This window comes from Vulpes lagopus, chromosome 24, assembly GCF_018345385.1.
Source record: "Vulpes lagopus strain Blue_001 chromosome 24, ASM1834538v1, whole genome shotgun sequence".
NCBI lineage: Eukaryota > Metazoa > Chordata > Mammalia > Carnivora > Canidae > Vulpes > Vulpes lagopus.
Genome location: NC_054847.1, coordinates 18,323,978 through 18,347,819, shown reverse-complemented (window position 1 = coordinate 18,347,819; position 23,842 = coordinate 18,323,978). Strand labels below are relative to the sequence as shown.

Here is a 23,842-nt window from a genome sequence, read left to right as displayed (position 1 = left end):
ACTAACCTATGAGGCTCCTGTTCATCTTTATGTTTCCAGAGACTATTACAGACTGGGATGAAGTAGGTGCTTACTAAATTATTTATTGAATGATTAAATAAACTATATAAAATACATGAATGATCTACTTCTTATACAGTCAATGTTTGTTGAGAGGCTGTGTAGCCTGATAAAAATAGGGCTTAATACTTTGCTGGTTCCCATTTTGAGCCCAAAGACATTGCTTTACTCTGATGCTGGTTTGTGGTTGACTCACTAGACTTTCCCCCCTTTTCTTTCTTTTCCTTCTCTCGTGGTTCTAGAGGCCAAATGTCCAAAATGGAGATGTCAGTAGGGCCACTATTCCTCTGAAGTCTCCAGAGTAGGCTCCTTCCTTGCCTCTTCCAGCCTCTGGTAGTTCCAGGCATTCCCTGGCTAGTGGCTGCATCACCCCAATCTCTGCCTTCATCTTCATGTGGACCTTCTCTGTTTCTCTTTTAAGGATACTTGTCATTGAATTTCAGACTCACCTGGTTAATGCAGGATGAGCTCATCTTAAGATCCTTTATTACATCTACAAAGACCCCTTTTCCAAATAATATTACATTCATTGGTATGGGAAGATTTGGACATATCTTTTTGGGGACCACTATTCAACCCATTGTACCAGGAAATACCTTACTGTAGGCTTTATTTCTCTTTTTTAAGATGGGATATGTGATCATTTTATGTCAGTATTGCTAAATATGAGGAAAAACAAAAGTATATTTTAAATATTTATGCATTCTATGAAAATTCAGGGAGCCCTAATAATAGCAGATGGGACACATTCTCATATTCATTTTAAGACAGGGATGCTCCTCTGGACTGAGATTTATGACCACAGATGTGGCCTGATGATTTTGTAGAGTCTTGTGGATTTTTTCTATTATTTATTCTGGGGAAAAAGGGTTAACATTTTGAGGTAACCTAAGTCCCCTCCAAAATGTGCATATTAAAAGGAAAACCTTTAAATAGCAACATCAGTAATAGAGACTTTAAAGTAATCCTGAGTTATGTTTTTCCCCATAGCCATCAAGGAGGACCTGGTGGATGTTCGAGCTTACATTGCTCGTGCCCTCATAGATGGCTTCGAAGGCCCCTCTGGTTACAGCCAGAGGTTTGGGCTGCACCACGTTAACTTCAATGACAGCAGCAAGCCAAGGACTCCCAGGAGTCCTGGGAGGAGCCAGGAGTCTGGCTACTTTTTCACCAGCGTCATTGAAAAGAACGGTTTCCTTCCCAAGGTAGTCAAGAGCCTGCCACCACCCAGTACGGCCGACTTTCCACCTAAAATCAGAGCCTTCCCTTTTCCATCTGACGTGCCCTCCAAGGCTAAAGTAGTTTGGGAAAAGTTCTCCAACCAACCCAAGTTTGAAAGAGATTTGTTCTACCACGGCACTTTCCGGGATGACTTTCTGTGGGGCGTGTCCTCATCAGCCTATCAGATTGAGGGAGCTTGGGATGCTGATGGCAAAGGTCCCAGCATCTGGGATAACTTCACCCACACACCAGGGAACAACGTGAAAGACAATTCCACCGGAGACATCGCCTGTGACAGCTATAACCAATTGGATGCCGATCTGAATATGCTTCGAGCTTTGAAGGTGAAGGCCTATCGCTTCTCTCTCTCCTGGTCTCGGATTTTCCCAACAGGGAGAAACAGTTCTATCAACAGATATGGTGTTGATTATTACAACAGACTGATCAATGGCTTGGTGGCAAGCAACATCTCACCCATGGTGACCCTGTTCCACTGGGACCTGCCCCAGGCCCTCCAGGATATTGGAGGCTGGGAAAATCCTTCCTTGATTGAGTTGTTTAACAGCTATGCAGACTTTTGTTTCCAGACCTTTGGGGACAGAGTCAAGTTCTGGATGACCTTCAATGAGCCCACATACCAGGCATGGTTAGGTTACGGCTCAGGGGATTTTCCTCCAAAGGTGAAAGACCCAGGCTGGGCACCTTACAGGATTGGCCATGCAATTATCAAAGCTCATGCCAAAGTCTATCACACTTATGATGAGAAATACAGGCAGGAACAGAAGGGGGTCATCTCTTTGAGCCTCAGTACACACTGGGCAGAGCCCAAGTCACCGGAGCTCCCAAGGGACGTGGAGGCAGCTGACCGAACCCTGCAGTTTTCCCTGGGCTGGTTCGCCCACCCTATTTTCCGAAATGGAGACTATCCTGATGCCATGAAGTGGAAAGTGGGGAATAGGAGTGAACTTCAACACTTAGCCACCTCCCGCCTGCCAAGCTTCACCGAGGAAGAGAAGAGCTACATCCGAGCTACAGCTGATGTTTTCTGCCTCAATACCTACTCCTCCAGAATCGTGCAGCACAAGACACCCAGGTTAAATCCACCCTCCTATGAAGAGGACCGGGAGACCACTGAGGAGGAGGACTCCTCGTGGCCTTCCACGGCCGTGAACAGAGCTGCGCCCTGGGGCACGCGAAGGCTGCTCAACTGGATCAAGGAAGAGTACGGGGACATCCCTATTTACATCACTGAAAACGGAGTGGGGCTGGGAAATCCCAAAGTGGACGATACCGATAGGATATTTTATCACAAAACCTACATCAATGAAGCTTTGAAAGGTATGTGAGAATTCATTTTTTAAAAAGATTTTATTTATTCATGAGAGACACAGAGACAAAGGCAGAGACACAGGCAGAGGGAGAAGCAGGCCCCATGCGGGGAGCCCAACGCGGGACTCGATCCTGGGGCCCCTGGGCTGAAGGCAGGCGCTCAACTGCTGAGCCACCCGGGCATCCCCATATGTGAGAATTCCTATCCCCCTTACAGAATCTTCAGCAGCCATATGTCATGTGCCTGACATGGTTTGACAGAGTGGGTTACACACCATTGACAAGTCTCTCTTAGGCCCTAACTCCATAATTCTTTTCCCATCTGGGGTTACGTATCCCTTTGGAAACCGGAAAAAGGATGTGGTCATCTTCCCACGCATACAGAGAATTTTCGTGGGTCCATCCATTCCTTATTGAGCAACCACTATGTGACAAGTTCTATCCTAAGAGCAGTGAACAAAAAGATAGGATGGAGCTTATATTCTGGTGAGTTCCACGAACTCCAGAACAAGAAACCCTTCTCTAATTCACATTTGTATGTTTAACTTCTAGAGTGCACTGAGACTCTTGATTTGAGATATGTCCCTTTACCCCAACAAAAGAATATGATTTTGCAAAGATCAGTCATTAATTATTGCTATGAGGGCACCAGTGCTGGCAAAAAGGACAAGGTGACTTGTCTGTCTGGACACACATTTGCTGTGTGCACAGGTTAATGGTTGAGGCTATTGTCTTGAGTGAGATGCTAGTCTAGGCCGGGCTTCTTGGGGACCTCACCCTCCTGGTGTAAAGCTCTTCTCTGCTCCCTTTGGAATGTTCCCAGCCTATAGACTTGACGGTGTAGACCTTCGAGGATATTCTGCGTGGTCTCTGATGGACAACTTTGATTGGCTGAATGGCTACACAGTCAAGTTTGGACTGTACCATGTTGATTTCAACAACAGAAATAGGCCTCGCACGGCAAGAGCCTCCGCCAGGTACTACACAGAGGTCATCACCAACAACGGCATGCCGCTGCCCAAGGAAGATGAGTTTCTCTATGGACATTTTCCCGAGGGCTTCATCTGGAGTGCGGCCACTGCTGCGTATCAGGTGAGAAGTCCAGGGCAGTTCAGCAACATGTGTTGCGTACGTGCCATGCTGTTGGCTCGGGGCTGGGAGGGCAGGGACACGGGATTCTCACAGCCCTGGGGAGGGAAGTATAGATGCCGTGCAGGGGGTCTGAGAGGCCCTCTTCCTTCAGCCCCGTTTCTTCACATCCCCAAATTCAGGCAGACCAGCGGGGTTTCGAGGGCCATGCTGAGGCAGGTGTTGGCAGGCGAAATGGAGCAGGTAAATCTGGGCACGAACACTCAGGCAGAGACATGCAAACAGGAAGATTCTCTGCTGGAATATGTTTATTTCTTACCTAGTCCCTTCCAAGCCGGCAGTTTGCTCAAAATGGCTGTCACGTGGGCCTGGGCTAGTCTCGGTGTCCTGACGGCATCACGTTGCTAGCTGACGCACGCCAAACCAAACTCACTCATACAGAAGATATAGGGGTTTTGCTTTTTCCCAGAAAAATAAAAGATAAAAAGCAAAGGGACTGGCCCAGGCAGTTAGTGGGGAGTCCCCGCTTTGTATCCTCTGCCTCCGTTTATTTCCTCTGAGGCAGGAGCGGGGGCTCTGTGCGCTCTCGTGGAACCTGGTCGGGGTCAGCGCTGTGAGCTGACCTGACTCGGTGTGCTCAGCCGGGGGTGTTTTCTAGCCAGCTAGAGCTGCTGATGTTTCCGAGGCGGGTGAGGGTTGGCTCGTCCCAGGCCGCACTGCCGGGTTGCCATGAAGTCTCAGACCACATTCTGCCATCTGGACATTGGGGTGTTTTTTTTAGATGCAGGGGAGATACCCCCCTTTTTAATTACATTTGCTACTTTATTTTTTAATTTTTTTATTGGAGTTCAATTTGCCAACATATAGCATAACACCCAGTGCTCATCCCATCAAGTGCCCCCCTCAATGCCTGTCACCCAGTCACCCCAACCCCCCGACCACCTCCCCTTCCACCACCCCTAGTTCGTTTCTCAGTTAGGAGTCTCATGTTCTTTCTCCCTCTCTGATATTTCCCACCCATTTTCCCTCCTTTCCCCTTTAATCCCTTTCACTATTTTTTATATTCCCCAAATGAATGAGACCATATAGTGTTTGTCCTTCTCCGACTGACTTATTTCATTCAGCATCATATCCTCCAGTTCCATCCACATCGAATCAAATAGTGGGTATTCATCCTTTCTGATGGTTGAGTAATATTCCATTGTATATATAGACCACAGCTTCTTTATCCATTCATCTGTGGATGGACACCGAGGCTCCTTCCACAGTTTGGCTATTGTGGACAGTGCTACTAGAAACATCGGGGTGCAGGTGTCCTGGCCTTTCACTGCATCTGTATCTTTGGGGTAAATCCCCAGCAGTGCAATTGCTGGGTCGTACGGTAGCTCTATTTTTAACTCTTTGGGGGAACCTCCACACAATTTCCAGAGCAGCTGCACCAGTTCACATTCCCACCGACAGTGCAAGAGGGTTCCCCTTTCTCACATCCTCTCCAACATTTGTTGTTTCCTGCCTTGTTAATTTTCCCCATTCTCACTGGTGTGAGGTGGTATCTCATTGTGTTTTTTATTTGTATTTCCCTGATGGCCAGTGATGCAGAGCATTTTCTCACGTACTTGTTGGCCATGTGTAGGTCTTCCTCTGTGAAATCTGGACATTGTTAATGCACAGAAAAAAAATAAATGCACAGATACAAAGACTATTCACGAATCCTGTGCTGTGGGCTGGAGGAAACCCCAGGTCTTGGTCCTCTTAGGTGCTCTGGCCGACACCTTGCGTGAAAGAATCACTTCAGGAAATGCCAGGATTTCGGAGACCCCATTCTCTTACTCTTACTTCATGCCAACAGAATCCACTGTACAGGGTTTTCCCCACTTTGGCCTGATTGACATTTGCATGGATAATTCCTTTTTGCAAGGCTTTCCTCTGCGCTGCGGGGTGTTTAGTAGCATCCCTGCTCTGTACCCACTAGAGGTCAGTAGATTCCTCCTCAAGCTGTAACAGTTAAAAATGTTGCCAGTCATTGCTAAATGTCTCTTCAGGGACAAAATAAATAGGCCCTGGGTGAGAACCACTGCCCCACAAGTTCATGGCTGGACACAGGAAGGGTTAGGAATGTATTCTCCGGCACAGGTTTCAGACCCTGTAGGAGTCTTAAGCCCTGTCCATGCAAGGAGAGGAGTGTCTTGAAAAGCTTTGAGCCAGCCCACATCTTGAGTGAGTAAACTGGCATCAGCAAGCACCCATTTCTATCCATCAGGCAGTCAGCAGGCATGATTGTCACCATTTGTGATATTAAGTAGTCTAATCAGCAAAGTGTCACGTATGAAGCAAGAATTAATGAGACGTGCTTATAGTGTGGACTTCCTGATTAGATACTGCCTGATTGTTCACTTTTTCTCTTTTTCTAAGATTTATTTATTTATTTTAGAGAAACCGAGTGAGCACTGGGCGGGGAGAGGGTGGGGTGCGGTGAGAAGAGGGAGGAGGAGAGACCGTCCTAAGCAGACTTCACGCTGTCGATCCCACAACCCTGAGATCATGACCTGAGCCAAAACCAAGAGATGCTTAACCAGCTTTGCCACCTTGGCGCCCCTGATCATGCGTTCTTTTTAAAACCTTTTATTTGGAAATCTTTTAACATACAGAAAAGTTGCAAAAATAGTAGAGGACTCCTATGTACTCTTTCCTCATATTTGTCAACTGTTAAAATTTTACCATTTGCCTTATTTTCCGTGTGTTTATACATATATAGTATATATTTATATATGTGTGTGTATACACACACATACACACACACACACACACACATTGTATGTATATGAAACAGATTTCATTCCTTGAATGAGAAAGTATTTGCCAGGTTTCTCTATCATAAGATTTTAAGTTTTTTGTAGTTATAATAAATATTTTGTGGCAAACTACTTGGAGACTCTATAACCTATTCCTCATCAAATTTTACCCACTAGTTCTAGCAACTGTTGATAATTTTTGCCTGAATTGGTTATTACTGTGATCACTGACGAATGGCAATTTTCTCATTTCATTATTCCTCTTGTGTTTGTTAAGTGGCATTCAACAGAAAGGTCAAGCTCTGACTTTTCTATTTATTCATACTATATAAATATGCATCAGTATGGCCTCATGGAGTCCTTTTTATTCAATGAGTTATACTTCTGCTATTATTAGGTATTCAGATGTTCACATTTTTCCACATTTTACCATGGAGAGTGCCTTTTAGCCAGATCCTGTGTCCTTTTCACATGGCCCACCATTCTTTGGTCACTTCCTTAGTTCATTCTGGTACAGAATGTTCCAGGATCATCTTGGACCTTTACTGCCTGAGCCCTGTAACCATCCCTTTCTCTAATGAGCCCTGGCCTCTTCTCCTGGACAGGAGCATTTAGAAACCGAAGTCTAACTGCTAGGTGTGCTCACTGCTGCTGGGGTGTCAGCATTCCTCAGCCCTCACAGTAGACAGAGCCAGGAAATACATGTGTGTACACGTGCACAAACACACACATGTGCACTTATATGTATTTCTACATCCACCCCAGCTCTATGTAGATTGAAAAACAATGACTTCATACCGATGTCCAATTCCAATCCAACTCCACAGGCTTCATGCTAGCCTTCCCGTTACCCATATTTGTATCTCCTTTCTCTAATGGCAGAAAATCTAGTTCCTAATAGCCTCATCATTGTCACTTATTTTCTCCATCCCCCTGCATTAACTAATCTCGTTGCCACCAAAGCTATCTCATGCACTGGTGCATGCCTGCTGGCCCGGGACCTGCCACTTGCATGGAGGCTGTGCAGGCCAAGCCTGGGCGTGTGTTCTTGGGATGCCAACACTACCTTAGCTGCATCCAGTTACATAATATCACAGCATATGTGCTGTAGTGCTTTAAAGTAAAATAGGGGCACCTGGGTGGCCCAGTCAGTTAAACATTGACTCTTGATTTTTGGCTCAGGTCATGATCTCAAGGTTGTGGGATGGAGCCCTGAGTCAGGTGCCTTGCTTGGTGGGAGTCTGCTTGGGATTCTCTCTTTCCCTTTCCCTCGGCCCCGCCCCCCACCCCTGCTTGTGCACACTTGCTGTTTCCAAAATAAATAAAAAATAGAAAAATTAAATACTAGAACTTGTATGTATCGCATTACCTAAGTCTGTAAGTAAGCATTTGCCCAGTGGCTTATGGTCACCTTCTGTATAAGGTAGGCGGGAAGAGTAAAGGAGGCACAGAAACGGTGATAAAGGTCCTGATTAGAAATTCTGCTTCCACTCCTGACATCGCTGGTATTTGTTTGACCATGATTGGGGGTGGAGGCATGTGCAATTGTTCATTCAGACTTTCAGTGAGCACCTGCCATACACCAGACACTGCTGTGTTAAGTGCTGGGACACCAAGATGAAAGACACAATACCCTGGGAAGTCAGTCGGCACTTTCGTAACAGTGTGATGCAGAGAGACAGTGCCAGGATGGACAGAAAGTGTGTACAGAAAGCTGTAGGAGTTCGGAAATCAGAGGGTGACCAGAGAAGTTTCCCAGAGGTGGCGCTGACCTGCATCCTGATTCACGACTCCCTCAATGACAAAGAAACTTGGGAGGGCTTGACAGCATAACCTAGACCGTGTCTTGTCCCCTTGAGGTTGAAGGTGCATGGAGAGCAGATGGCAAAGGACTCAGTATTTGGGACACGTTTTCTCACACACCACTGAAGATTGGGAATGATGACAATGGAGATGTGGCCTGTGACAGTTATCACAAGATTGCTGAGGACGTGGTCGCCCTGCAGAACCTGGCTGTGTCCCACTACCGCTTCTCTGTCTCCTGGTCTCGTGTCCTCCCAGATGGAACCAACAAGTACGTCAATGAAGCAGGCCTCAACTACTATGTGCGGCTCATCGACGCTCTGCTAGCTGCCAATATCAAGCCCCAGGTGAAGTCGGGCCCCAGTCAGGCCTTGGTCAAGTCCAAATGGTGGGGGGTGGGGCCTGCTGGGCCAGGGAGCTCCATGTTACAAAAACAAAATGCTGTTTTCAGATTCAATTTTTGAGCTGCCAGTAAATTCACATGGTGCAGAATTTAAAAAGTATGAGAGTCCACAGTGATGATTTTCCTTCCATCTCTGACCCCCAGCCAGCCAGTTCCCCTGCCTCAAGGCAGCCAAGTTTGCTAGGTTCCCATGTCCTTCTTTTGCATAGATTAGCCAGGAAATGTCTACATGTGTGCATGTTTGTTCCCTTCCTCCTCTTTTTTCATAATGGTGACATACATGCAGTTTTAAAAGCCTATTTGCTTTTATTTAACAGTATTGCTGACATAGATTTCCATATCCATTATCTCCTCATTGATTCTTTTAAAGTCATATGGAATTCTATTTGTACCCTACTATCTTTCCTGTTTATCAACTCTTCCCTGTGATGTTTCCAGTCTTTTGCCATTTTAACCACGAGTGCAATGAGTAATCACAGACATTTGTAATTTCACATGGGTTAAATAGCCTGTAGTCCTAGGAGCAGAATTACTGCAGCTAAAGGGTGTGTGTGTTTCAGCTAGTTATTATGCTCACTTGTGAGCTTACTTTGCTCTCACCAAAATTTTAAAATTTTACTTGGGAGCCTAAGAACACTTTTCCTCTTTACCTGGGCCATATGTGGTAAAGCACTGGAGGGCACGGTTCTGTGAAGCTCGGCGTTTCCTCTGTTCTGCTGACTGCGATTACATAGTGCAGCCAGAATGTCATCTCCATGTTACTATTTTCCCCCCTAAATAAAGTGCTCTCTGGACTTCTTCCCTCATACTGATAACATTGCAGGAGCGAACCAGCCATGCAGCACTTCTTACCCTGAATGCGGAGAGAGAACATGGCCAGGTGGCTGCCTGCAGGACCCCACGGTCTCAGCGGACAATGAACTTCATCACACACAGTTCAGAACATCAGAGAGCACGTAGCTCAGGGCCAACAGTGGAACAGTCTTTGAGGGCATTGAGACGCTTGGAAAGGGAAAGCGTTGGGCACGGAAAGCTTCAGGGAGGTGTGGGTCTTGAATAGAGAGGAGAGGGAATCCCTGGGTGGCTCGGCGGTTTAGCGCCTGCCTTGGGCCCAGGGCCTGATCCTGGAGACCTGGGATCGAGTCCTGCATCGGGCTCTCTGCATGGAGCCTGCTTCTCCCTCTGCCTGTCTCTCTCTCTCTCTCTGTCTCTCATGAATAAATAAAATCTTTTAAAAAAAGAAAAAAAAAAGAATAGAGAGGAGAGTCTGGATGGATACGTGGGCCGGGGAAGGGTCTGCCATGTAAAGGGAGACTGTGTCTGGGCTGAAGATGGTTAGTGACCCAGTGGAGCCTTAGCCCACATGGGCATCAAGGGGAAGGCCAGGAGGCAGGAAGGACGACCTGGATATGGCCAGGGAGCAGCCTCCAGCAAGGTATTCCCGGCTCCACAGGAAGAACCTCTAGATATATTGGATGACGTTTCTAGGGTGTCCCCCCTTTATAAGCAAAACACCTCCACTCTCCTCCTCGAGCCTCAGAGCCTCAGCGCTCAGCAGTCTACCCAGGCGGGTTCTGGAGCGCTGGTGTTTCTAATTCCTGACGACCACTGAGGCAACACTGAAGAGCTGCCTGGGGTCGGCCACTTGTCAAGGGCTCTGCTACGTGACGCAGGCCCCACAAAAATTCCATGACATGCGTGCAGATATTAGTGCCTGAGCCAGGGTCACACAGCTCGTAGGTGGCAGAGCCGGGACTCAAACCAGGCTTTTCAGACCTAGATGTGACTCCCACACGCCAGCACTGCTGTCCCCGCCACTCCGCCCCCCCCCCCCCGCCCCCAAACCTGTGAGCTGTTTTGCCTTTTCATTCTCTGCTTTGGTAGCATCTGTGCTGGTGCTTACAGCACCCATGAGTTCCCGTGAAAGGGGACTGATGGAACTGCGGGTCTTGCTTTTTCCACAGGTGACCATTTACCACTGGGACCTGCCCCAGGCACTCCAGGATGTTGGGGGCTGGGAGAATGAGACCATTGTGCAGCGCTTTAAAGAGTATGCAGACGTGCTCTTCCAGAGGCTGGGGGACAAGGTGAAGTTCTGGATCACTCTGAATGAGCCCTTTGTCATCGCAACCCAGGGCTATGGCTACGGGACAGCAGCTCCAGGTAAGGGGCCCAGGCTCCACTTGTCAGCTCTTTGGAGCATGGCATCCTCAGCCCCACCAAGACTTGAAATCCAGGTGGCATTGGAAGAGGCCAGGAAAGCTCCATGGCAGTGCCTCGGAATCCCTGCCGCTTCTTCAAGGCTGCCTGACAGGCAGCAGCGTGCCCCTTCTGACACCGCTTTTTCCTAAACGTGGATTTTACATCTTGGTATGTCCAAATGGCTTCATTTCTTTGTGCTTTTTTGGCCCGCCTCAGATGGGAAGCTCCCTGAGATCGGAGACCGGGACTAACCGAGGTAGGAAAGGATGAGCCATCAGACTGTATAGGTCCACAGTGTGTTTTCTGCAACTTCAAAATCCAAAAGTTTCCAAGAATTGATTTGGCTGACCTGAGCTCATCCTGACTTGAACTGATACAAGGCTGCTTATGGGCATTATCTCACTTAGTGTGGACGTTTCTGCTGCAGCCACGTTCCGGTCCTTGATTACAGAGAGCTGTCCTGGGTGCTGTGATGTGTAAATATGTTACGTGCAACTTAGTACTTTTCTAACACACAAAACTCTTGTACTTCCAGACCACATGAACCCTAAGGGTTTTTTTTTTTTTTTTCCTAAGGGTTTTGAATCAGGGATTGTGGACCTGTCCCTTTAGAACCATCCAATTCACCTTTTCTCTAGTTCTGAGCAGAAGAGTGAATCTGCGTTCACATGATTCCTTGGGATCCCATGTAAATGCTGGAAAGAGCCACAAATTGTTACATTTATCTCCCATTGGTCCTCGGCTGGTGCTTTGGTTTACCATTCCTTCAACTTCCTTCAGTACGTGAGAGCCCACCTATCTCACGATGTTTGCTCTCAAGGAGTCTGTGTCAGCTGCTTCTACCAGCTGCATTCTCCAACCCTTACTTCCACTGTAGGTCCCCCAGAGAGCGCCAGGATGTCAAACTCCCAAGGCACGTACTCTGCTGGGAAACTGGCCTGAGATGTAGGAGCCATTCTTTGAGAAGGTTACAGAAACCGACATTTACTGAGTATCTTCTCACCAGACACAGTGCTGCTAGGTGCTTCACATACACAGTCTCCTTGCCTTCTCACAACAACTTTCTTATTGCTCACTTTGCAAGGAGGAAACTGAAAGACTGAATTACCCTAAGTTAGCCAGCTAGAAACAAGTGAAGGATTTCAATTCCCTTCCTCCTAACCAAAATCTACACTCCTCTCAAACGTAGAAGCCGTCTGTGGGGAGAGAGTGATTTTCTTGGCCATGTTCATTCTTTGTTGACATCCATGTGTGCATTTCCAGGAATCTCCTTTAGGCCTGGCACTGCCCCCTACGTTGTTGGCCACAACCTAATAAAGGCTCACGCTGAGGCCTGGCACCTGTACAACGACGTGTACCGTGCCAGTCAAGGTGGCGTGATTTCCATCACCATCAGCAGTGACTGGGCTGAGCCTAGAGACCCCTCTAACCAGCAGGATGTGGAAGCAGCCAGGAGATACGTTCAGGTCTGTTTCTCCCCTGGGCTTTGTTAATACGCTTGCCTGTTTCTCCTTCCTGTCATGAGCTAATGGAAATGGAATTAGATTGCAAAACAAAGATTTAGGTTCAAGACCCTGTTTTGCTCTTACCTGATTTTGTGAAAAATCACCTAAACATTTTTATACATTAGTTTTCTCATCTATGAAGCAGAGACGACCTATCTATATCACAGGTATGCTGTGATCCAAGTTCTTTGGGGATGAGTTTTCTTTTAAATCTTAAAAATCATTTTATGTATAGCCCTTGCTGCATAAAATGCTGGCTTGGAGCTAACAAACAGGAATTCCATCTCTTCAGTCTCCAATTTGACTATAGTAGCTGATAGAGCTGGGCTGCAGTGCCCCACTTCACCCACCTGTAGGTGTCACCATCTAATTTTATTTATTCTCCCTAAGAATTCCTTGAGTTGGGGGGCCTTTAGATTCTGTGAAACTCATTAGTGCCTATAATTTTCCAATTCTGTGAGTTTAACATCTTTACATGAATCTTTGGTCATGGAATTTTGCTCCTTGAAAGTAAGAGTCACAGGGTGCCTGGGTGGCCCAGTTGCTTAAGAGTCCAGCTCTTAAAAAAAAAAAAAAAAAAAAAAAAATTAAAAAAAAAAAAAAGAGTCCAGCTCTTGATTTCGGCTCAGGTCATGACCTCAGGGTCGTCAGATCAAGCTCTGCATGGGGCTCCATGCTCAGCACGGAGTTTGCTTAAGATTCTCCTTTTCCCTCTGTCCTTTCCCCCCATTGATGCTCACATTCTCTCTAAAATAAATAAATCTTTAATAAAAGGAAAAAAGTAGAGTCACTAGACACCGGATGCCAACAAAATGGCGGATCCTTTCTTCAGTGTGAGGCCCTGACACGAGGAGAGAAAAGCGTGGCAGTTGTCAGGGTTCAGCATTTCCCTGGCTCTTGCTAGCGTCTCTGACAGGGTTAGAAAGCACCCTCTCTGGTGCTTCAGCATCTTTAGAAAAGAAAGCCGAGGGTCTCTCTCTCTTCACTGGCCCCCACTTTTAAAAGTCTCTGTGGAGGAGCTTGATGACAACGGCATTCTGAGGGGACAACACGGGTCTTAGTTTGCCAGACTTCACAGAACTTGGTAACAATGATCAAATTAATGAAAGCAAATAAGAGCTTAATTTTCCCATTTGTCAGTCAACTGGGGAAGAAGTCTTAGAACAAAAATAATGCATCTCTCATTTTAGACTCACAGAACTGGTAAATTAGAGCAATAATTTTCCTGAAATCAAAACCCCAAACCTCAGGAAATGTTAGGCCCTAATCTCATTAGAATGAGCCAGTTGTTCATTGGAAACTGCGGCCCAGAGTCATGAGACACACATACCCTAAAACCAGCTACCACAGGAAGGAGCACTCTGCTACCTCAAGTGTGCAAAGCCTCTTTTGCCAGGGTGTGTGTGTTCCAAAGACCCCTGAGAGGCTACCCTCAGCCCACATTTCAGGCATCAGGCAGCAGGGGAGGGGGGGATGGGGAGAGACCGAAAAAGCCTCAGGACCCCAGCATCATAGCACCTGGGCGCCACATGTCCTCCCTAAAGGTAAGAATGGCCTAGACCCCATTCAAGAACATAGCTTGAAAAGTTCCCCAAAAGTTGGATTGACTGTGAATCCAGAGCCCATGAAGCCCACCCTTTGCCTTGAGCAGCCAGGAATGCCTTCCAACTCAGCCCTCCCCAGAAAGTTCTGGTTGATCCCTAGGATGATGGGGAAGGATCTGCTTTGTGGTAAGAGGAAACCCACAGCCTAGAGGCTTCTGGCCTCTCCCAGTTTCTCGTGGGCCCCCAGCAAGGGCAGCCAGGCAGCACCTCTGGAGTCCGAGGCAGTCCTCAGCGCCTCCCTTTGATCTGCAGGGGTTGAGGATGCGGCCCTGCCCTTCCCAGCCACAGCAGATGGGGCCTGTGGGCATTTAAGCCGTGAGGAGATGGCGAGTTTAAGGGGGGTGGGGGTGGGGGTGGGAGGAGCGGGTGGTTCTGAGGTCAGGGACTTTTGGGCGGGAAGCTGTGGCCTCCTGGAATGCCCCCTAGCTGATGCCACGGCTGTCCTCCTCAACCCCACCTGCAGTTTATGGGAGGCTGGTTTGCACATCCTATTTTCAAGAACGGCGATTACAACGAGGTGATGAAGACACGGATCCGTGACAGGAGCCTGGCTGCCGGCCTCACCAAGTCTCGGTAGGTCCTGGCGCCCACATGCCCAGCCAGGGAAAGGTCAGGGGGAGGTTTGGTCTGTGGAGGCTCCTGGTGGACGCTGTGGGGAGAGTGTGGCCGTTGGGGTTAGAGAGGCCTGCTTTAGGCCTGCTCTCTCTCAGCTGCCCTGCTTGCTGGGGACCCTGAACGACTGTGCGTGTGAAGCTCTGAGCTGAGGACAGGGCCTTGCTAGGTGTTCGAAAGAGGTAGGTGGCACTTTATTACTCTGTAGAACAGCCAGGAAATCTGTCTCAAGGGCACTGACTTCTTAGCAACCCAGTACCTCACACAAGGACAAGTTCCTCAAATCATCTTATTTACTCTGTCACTATCACCCTAGGAGTGAATGTGGGTAGCAGTGGGTCACTGCCAGGCATGTGCCTTTTTGTCATTTGGCCAGCAAGGGGGTGATGGTTGCACCCAAACAGTCCTACTTGTGGCCCACTCCTCTTCCTGTCAAGGGAGTAACAGCAACATGGACACCTAACGTTTATCCACCTTCTGTGGGCACTCTTAGTCCTATTTAAAGAGGAATAAACGGAGGCACAAAGAATACGGCAAGATTACCCAGCTGTTGAAGTGACTGAGTTGGGATCTGAAACCTGGACTTGACTCCAGGGCCCATACTGGGTTCAAGAGTCCTCCAGCTGGGATTAGAGGCGTGTCTAGGAGACAGAGCCACCTGGCCTTACAGGAATAAACCCTGAAGCTCCAAAGGAACTCATGCCACCACGAACAGGGAAGATAAAAGGAATTCTAAAGGCATGGATTCCTGACATCGCCCGTGAGGCTTCCCCCCACGGAGCCCAGGGGCGCAGGCTCAGTAACCCAGTCCCCGACCCTACAGTGCACCTCTGCCCCGGCTGCGCAGGCCGTGCCGTAAGGTCTGACTGCCGACTCTGGTCTCCAGCAGGCAAGTCCGCACACTAGTCCACCGACAACTCGCCTGAGCACCTGCTGCGTGCCCAGGTCAGGGCCAGGCCCTGTACCGTCCACGTAAGGAGGGGCTTCCAAATCTGGCTCCGCAAGCCGCCGGCACGCCAGCGGGGAAGAGAGGAACTTTACCGCTCTGGGGGTCTCTTCTCTGATTTCTTTATGCAGAGAAACTCAGGAGATGAGGTCAGAGCGGGCGGAGTAGACAGGAGACCTCACGGACAAGGTGGGACAGCGGTTAAGCTGGGCCGGGCCGCGACAGTGAAGGGAGCGCGGGAGAGCAGAGGGTGCTCCATCCGAGGGGAAGGGGGTGTGCACTGGCCTGGTAGGAATGAGTGGGGTACCTGCCACTAAGAGCTGGGGGGCTGGCCCTGTGATGGTGGGTGGGCAAGGCCACAGGGGCTCAGCCTTGATGTCACAGGCCATAAAGAGCTACTGCTGGCTCCTGGGCAGGACAGTGAGGGCGTGAGGGGTTTGGGCTTTAGTTTGCTCCCAGCATTTCAGAAGCCCCAGTGGGCGAAGGTTAATTATGCAGAAATCTCAGTCAAGATGAGAATGTTCGGTGTCTAAGCAGGGTCATCCTCGGGCAAACCTAAACTAACAGCCCCCGGGTTCCTGTCAGGACACATACGTAATCAGATTCGGCTGTGGAACCTGTAGGTGCTGCACCAAGTGCATGTCCGTCACATTCCGTAAAAAAGCCTCACTTAGACTATGTGTGGAAAGTTCTCCATCAGATATTTAAAAAAAAAATGTAGTAAAATCATATGAGCGTAAACATCCAAATCCTGTAAAACTGATTTATTAAAATCAATAAATTTTTAAATGTAGTTCCCCTACTAATAAGGATGGGCTTTGGAGAAAAGACGCATGCCTAAACCACAACAAAAACAGAGTAACTTAGGAAGGGCAGATTATGGAAATACAAACTACAAGATATTATAACCTTGTGAACATGAAGGGTTAATCTCAAGGGATGTATCTCCGAGATGTTATTTTCAAAATCAGAAGCTGCGTGTTAATTTTTGAAGTAAATGTGTCTGTGTACAGTGTGTACATGGGGTCCCTGTGTGTAGCCCTGAAGGTAAGGTTTATAAAACAGTCACTTATATTTCCACTTGGCCAACAGGAAGAGAGGACCCTGCCTCAACACAGGGAAGTGAGGCTTATGGTCTGGTGGGAGGAGCCTCGGGTGCTCTCAGCAATAGCTAGGGGGACTCTCGTTGCTTCTGGACAGCTGCCCCCCTCGTCACCACCAGGCCTGTGGGTTAGAATGCTCCCCCACCTCTGCCCCAAAGCATGATGCTCAAGCCCCGCACTCTAAATGGCTCCTTCCATCCAGGCTCCCGGAGTTCACGGAGAGTGAGAAGAGGAGGATCAATGGCACTTATGACTTTTTTGGATTCAATCACTACACCACCATCCTGGCCTACAACCTTGACTATGCCTCATGGATCTCCTCCTTTGATGCAGACAGGTAAGCTGGCCAACAGGGCACCTGGAATAATCCCTGGAGAAGACCGCCCCTTTGCCCAGCTCTTACTGCACAGCCTCAGAAAGCTGCCTCCCGATGCCGTACATCCTGAGGTCTGAAGAGAAGTCCCCTCCCGAGATACCTAATCACCTAAGCAAACCTTTGAGAGTCTGCTAGTCACACCAGCTAGGGTTTCCAGGGTACTTCCCACCGAGACAGGCATGCTTGGAGTTTTTGTCAAACATCTTCAAGTCTTTTTCTTCCCTTGGTTTTCTTCTTTTGTCACATTTGTTTCACTTATCAGATATATTTCAGTCAAAATAAAAGTAAACAGTTGGGGTTTTATTCCCTTTTCAGGGTAAAGGCCAAACTACTATTTTTGCATTACACAAATACACTCATGATGGAAACATCAGAAAGCAAGAATAGAAAACCCTTGTGTGGGTGTCATCCCAGAGGTGTATGCCTGTGTGTAGGGGTATACTACCTCGCTTTCTCTTCATAAATATAACATGTAAATATATATATTATATAAATTACATAATACATACTTTATGTAGTATATATTTTTACATAAAAATATATTACCAAAACCCAAGATTATATATATATTCTATCTTGTTTCTTTTTTTTTTTTTTTTTTAAGACTTTATTTATTCATGAGAGACAGAGAGGCAGAGACACAGGCAGAGGGAGAAGCAGGCTCCATGCAGCGAGCCTGATCCAGGACTTGATCCCAGGTCTCCAGGATCACACCCTGGACCGAAGGCAGATGCTAAACTGCTGAGCCACCCAGGAATCCCCCTGTCCAGGTTCTTTTAAAACAAACACCTACACCACCACCGCATTCTGCAACCCCCAAAGTCGGACTTGCTGAGGGGGCGGAGAACACTCCCCTGCTGGTCCCTGTCCAAAAACCCACTGGGCTCTCACTGCCTCCTGGTTCCTTGCACTGTCTCCCAGTAACCTGTGTTTAAACTTAACAAAATGTTCTGTCCAGTTCGGCTGAGCAAGATAAGTTACTGATAAGACTTTTTTTTCCTGAAGGATTTGGACATTAAGATCTAAGTAACTGATCCTTATTTGAAATGTAGGATTCTGCAGAGAAAGACAAATACCATATGATCTCACTCATATATGGAATTTAAGAAGGAAAACAGATGAACATATGCGAAGGGGAGAAAAAGAAAGGAGAGGGGGCAGCCGGGGTGGCTCAGCGGCTTAGCACCACCTTTGGCCCAGGGCATGATCCTGGAGTCCCAGGATCAAGTCCCACATGGGCTCCTGCATGGAGCCTGGTTCTCTCTCTGCCTGTGTCTCTGCCTCTCTCTGTGTGTGTCTCATGAATAAATAAATAAAATCTTTAAAAAAAAAAGAGAAGGAAATAAAACACAGAGGAGACTCTTAATGATAGAGAACTGAGGTGTGACGGAGGGAGGTGGGGGGATGAGCTAGATTGGTGATGGGTAGTAAGGGGGGCACTCGTTGTGATAAGCACTGGGTGCTGTATGTAAGTGAAAAATCACTGAATTCTCCAGAAACCAATACTGCACTGTAGGTTAACGAAGCAAAATTACATTTTTTTTTTTTAAAGTGCTTCTGGAGATGTTCCAAGTTTCTGTGCTTCCCCCAGCAGGTACTTATTTGGCACAACCTGTTGCCCTGTCCTGGTCCATCACTGGAGAGACGCAAGGTCTTGGGCACTTGAAGCAGGTCACAGCCTACATGCTATGCTCTCTGTCACCACACAGATGACCCTGGCATCTGGGTTTGCTTGCTGAGCTTAAATGTAGGAAATGGTGCTTGTGGCCACACCTGTGGTGGTGACTAGATGTAGCTGGCTCCGAGAAGCCCTCGGCTCTCCTGGCACAGCACTCCTATCCCACTGGAGACTGTGATCAGGGAATCCCAGAGCGCTTCACACGTACTGTCCCACGGTGCAGTCTGTGAACAGCCTACAGAGGGTTCAGTCCATGAGTGCCCAAGACCATGCCTCTGTAGAGGTGCGGAGCGCTCAGGTGGCCTGTCCCGGCTACTCCAGCATTGAGCAGCAGGACTAGAATAAAAAAGGGAGAACATGAGACAATCTGACTCTTCTGTGGTTAGTTATGAATGTCAAGTCTAGACTAAACCTAAAGCTTTTCCTAGTGTAAATCCTGCTTTGTGTTTTGTGCAGAGGGGGCTCAGGATTTTCAAATTGAGACTAATCTCTCATGTTTGAACCGGTAGGGGAGTTGCCTCCATCACAGATCGCTCTTGGCCAGACTCTGGTTCCTTCTGGCTGAAGATAACACCTTTTGGCTTCAGGAAGATACTGAACTGGTTGAAGGAGGAGTACAACAACCCCCCAATTTATGTAACAGAGAATGGAGTGTCCCAACGGGGAGAAAGAGACCTCAATGACACCCTAAGGATCTACTACCTCCGCAGTTACATCAACGAAGCCCTGAAAGGTAGGACAGACAGGCCCATTCCTTCCTCCGTGTGCACCTTTCACCACTGGAAACACCTAACATCCCTGGTTAGGGGAGTACCGCATTACAGGAGACCCTGTCAGAAGAAAGAGGCAGCTTCTCACTCCCGTTGGGTTTAAGTTTTTCACTGAGGCTGTACTGAGTCTTTTCCTTCCTATGTTTAAGCTCAGCAAGCAAACCCAGTTGCCAGAGTCATCTGCTCTGTGGAATCATCCCTGATGTCCAAAGTCCCTGAACAGCAGCAGCCTGCTGAGGGCAGGGGCTGGGAGGAGGAGTAGGCTGTGGGGGCTGTCTGTAGCGTCTTTTGTTCCTAAGCGAAAGTTTGAGACCTTCAACAGAACTCCCTGGGATGGGAGTAGGACAAGGGACTGTAAGTAAGGCTGAGTGACCGAGTGAGCACTGCAGCAGTGGGAAGAAACAAAGTCCTATTCCGGGTCACCTGGGTGGCTCAGTCGGTGAGGCATCTGCATTTGGCTCAGGCCATGATCCCAGGGTCCTGGGATTGAGCTCCACATTGGGCTTCTTGCTCGGTTGTGAGCCTGCTTCTCCCTTTCCCTCTGCCTACCTCTCCCCCTGCTCATACTCGCTGTCAAATAAAATCTTAAAAAAAAAAAAAAGTTCTATTCCAGTGAAAATCTTTTCTAAAGGCCACTTCTTTTCTTTATGAAGGAGCATTAACTCTCTAAGGCTCTCCCGACTGGTATCCCAATATGTGGAGACAGGATTGCAGATGACTCAGTAGGATTAATGTAGTCTACCCATATTCCTGATTCCCATTCAGGGCTGAGCCTTTCTAGAAAAATGCTGATGGCTCTAAATCCATCCACAGAGGATCCTTCCCCTGCAAGCCAGGTGGGAGAGCTGTGGGGAGGTGTGGCTTCTGTAGGTCAGCAGAATGGGGGTCTTATAAAACAAAGAAAGCTAATGCTGTGGCCTCTGCATTTGAGCAGCTGTGCAGGATAAAGTGGACCTTCGAGGATACACGGTTTGGACTCTGATGGACAATTTTGAGTGGGCCACAGGCTTTGCAGAGAAGTTTGGTCTGCATTTCGTGAACTACACGGACCCTTCTCTGCCTCGGATCCCAAAAGCGTCAGCCAAGGTCTACGCCTCTATAGTCCGGTGCAATGGCTTCCCTGACCCTGCTGCAGGGTCACACCCTTGTCTCCAGCCAGGAGGTGAGACATGGCTCTGGGAGGGACTAAAGCCAGAGGGTTGGAGGGGCCTTTTCAGTCTATATTCTTCTAGTTTATTCCCTACTGCCTGCCTTTCCAGTATTTATTTTCTTTCTCTTTCCTTCCTTCCTTCCTTCAACCAAAATTTATTTTCTTTGCTCCAAATATTTTTAGGATTGGAACAATGGAACTGAGGATAAATGTTACATCTAGAAACCAGGCCCTCGTCTGGTCTTGTCCCAGCCCTACTGTTAACTGTGTGATCTTAGGCAAGAAACTAGGCACATGCTTCCAGGCTGATGTGAGGATCTAATACAATGACTGCAAACCTAGTGCTTGGTACGATGGAAGGGGCCCAATATTTGAATGATTGACAAAGCATAAATTACTATAGAAAAGAGATAGTTACCCACTTTAATTGACAGATTTTTTTTTTTTTTTAAAACAATACAACTACTTCATTCAGAGGTTCAGTAACTCAGTGAAAGGGATGCATCTGGTCATCACCTCAGTGCGCTCACCCTGGATACCTGTGTGACTCCTCTATTCCAAGGACCTAGCTTCGGCGTAATACAGGTTACCGCTGATCTGCTACCTACCTCTGTACGAATGCATAAACTGCCCTTTGTCTTCCTCTCCCAGATGCTGAAGCTACTGCCAGTCCCATGCGAGAGGAGGAAGTTCAGTTCCTGGGGTTAACATTAGGTACGACAGAAGCCCAGACAGCTTTGTACGTACTCTTTTCTCTTGCAATTCTTGGTGTCTGTTGTGTGACATTTCTGTCATACAAATACTGTAAGCACTCCAAGCAAGGGAAAACACAAGCAGGCCAACAGGAACTGAGCACAATTTCTGCATTCTGACCTGCAAGTTGCCACTTGCTCCAGTTCAGCAAACAAGCGTAGTTTGCCCGTATGCCTGTACTGTGCACAGAACTCCTTGGATCTCCTCTTCTGCCTATACCAGACTTCATAAAGGCCTTCTGCACTGTTAGGGACCACTTTAATTTTGAAGGCTCTCAAGTCCCTAATTAAAATGGAAATATCTGCATCTTGTCCCAGTATCAGGAATTCACTGGCTCTTGTGGAAACATACAAGTACTGAGCTTATCTGGTGGTTCTGTGAGACACTTAACTGGGCTGTTTTAAGGTTCAGAGACTTCAAAGGTGGAAATATGAGTAAAAACCATAGCAATTTTTTTTTATAAGAAATCAACTCAAAAAAAAAAAAAAAAAAAAGAAATCAACTCCACTGTTTGCCTTCTTCCTCTCTCAATCTGTGGTAATTCTGAACCTCATGTAAATCCCTATCCCATCTTCCTGTGTCTTTGCAAATACTCTTCTCCTTAGGATGCCCCTTTTTCTGAAAATGCCTTCAAGTCTCAGCTCAAATGATATACCTTTCTCTCCACATAGCTGCCCCTGATTTCCCCAAACATGCCTTCCACTACTTTGCTTATAAATATCCCCTATTACAGTTTGTCCATATTCTAGTGGAAGTGTATATTTCCCTACTCTCAGTTCTTGAGGATAAAGGACCATGTCTCACTGTCTCTAGCAAGCACATTTTGGAGACAGGGCATAGAAAGCACACCTGTTCCTTTTGTGTGTTTTAGTCACAAAACACACGCAGAGTAGTGCTGGGAGCACAGAAAGATGATGTGGTCTTTGTCAGTTCCCCTCAATGTGCTAATAATAATAAGACATCTAGGATATTGGAGAGAATGGATATTTGGGAGAATTTAAAAATAAAGGGTGGCTTTCAACTAAATTTAAGAGTAATCATGGCTTGATTGGTGGAATATGCAACTCTTGATCTTGGGATCCTAAATTCAAGCCCCACAGGTGGCGTGGAGTTTACTTAAAATTAAATAAATGACTGATTATGCTTGAAACTGTGTTTCCTGCGAGCATTCCTTACCTGAGTTTCTTATCTGTAGAAAATTCCTATCAAATGTTTCACTGGTGGGGGGCAAGGGGCAACCTGACAATTTGTGGTATAGAAACATTTTTCTCCATCGATGGACTGGAAAAGTTTGTCAGATGGGAGTAAGGGTGGTTCTAAAACATATGAAAGACATTTCTTTGGCATAAAGACCCAGTATTGTGTCAATTACATCTAAATCTCAAAATTCAATGTAACTTATTTGAGGAGGAGGGGGCATAAAGTTTCACATTAAATAAACTTGTGGGAAGAAGAATAATCTGGGCAAAAGAATATTAAAACATGGGGATCCCTGGGTGGTGCAGTGGTTTAGCGCCTGCCTTTGGCCCAGGGCGCGATCCTGGAGACCTGGGATCGAGTCCCACGTCGGGCTCCTGGTGCATGGAGCCTGCTTCTCCCCCTGCCTGTGTCTCTGCCTCTCTCTCTCTCTCACTGTGTGCCTATCATAAATAAATAAAAATTTAAAAAAAAAAAAAAAAAAAAAAAAAAAAGAATATTAAAACATTATGGAGCTAGTTATTAAAAAATAGGTTGGTAGCACAGAAAAGATCAACAGAACAAAAGCACATACACATAAACTACATATGCACATGAAGCATAGAACAAAGGTGGCATGCCAAATTAGGACAGAGGGAGTAGACCACAAATGGTGATGCATCAAGAGGTTAGCTCCTCAGGATGTTAGCCACTGGAAAGGGAGCCAGATCCCAGATTTAAATGTAAAAAAATTAAACCATGAGAAGGCTAGGAGAGAGATGGGTGAATTTTTTAAAGTTAATTTTCAAAGTAAGAAAGGTATTTATAAGTAAGACTTAGGACCCAGAGGCCATAAAGAAAAACACCAATAAATGTGATCACACAAATACTGTGGCAGAAAATTACCATCAACATCAAAAGATAAATAGGGAGAAAATATTTATAGCATATTCTAGACAAAGGGCTAATTTTCTTTATATACATCAAATTCTTATAAATCAATAAAGATGAAAAACCAGCAAATACAGTCAGTTCTCAAAATAAATGGAAATGATCAGTAATATTAAAAAATGCTCAACTTTCATTTGTGATCAATACAATGCATATAAAATGCACACAATTTTTCATCTACCACTGACAAAGATGAAAAAGTGTATGTGGGGAAATGGACATTCTTAGATACTGTTGGTGGGAGCAGCACTCCGGCAGCTTCATTTATGATACAAACCGCAAACACTCTATGGCTCAGTTATACAAACATATCCTATTG

General features: G+C 46.9%; 1 protein-coding gene across 2 annotated transcripts in view; it reads left to right on the top strand.

The window, feature by feature from the left end:
- LCT (lactase) overlaps positions 1-22,546 on the top strand; it is a 49,557-nt gene extending 27,011 nt beyond the window's left edge. For both annotated transcript variants that reach the window (XM_041739462.1, XM_041739463.1), the window contains 10 exons: positions 1,051-2,619; positions 3,434-3,702; positions 8,351-8,641; positions 10,662-10,860; positions 12,163-12,365; positions 14,472-14,581; positions 16,872-17,006; positions 19,233-19,456; positions 20,428-20,655; positions 21,295-22,546. In XM_041739462.1, the coding sequence (XP_041595396.1) occupies positions 1,051-2,619; positions 3,434-3,702; positions 8,351-8,641; positions 10,662-10,860; positions 12,163-12,365; positions 14,472-14,581; positions 16,872-17,006; positions 19,233-19,456; positions 20,428-20,655; positions 21,295-21,515 (3,449 nt within the window). In that variant the 3' untranslated portion in view covers positions 21,516-22,546. The remainder of the gene's footprint in view (positions 1-1,050; positions 2,620-3,433; positions 3,703-8,350; positions 8,642-10,661; positions 10,861-12,162; positions 12,366-14,471; positions 14,582-16,871; positions 17,007-19,232; positions 19,457-20,427; positions 20,656-21,294) is intronic.
- Positions 22,547-23,842: the final 1,296 nt, after the last annotated feature.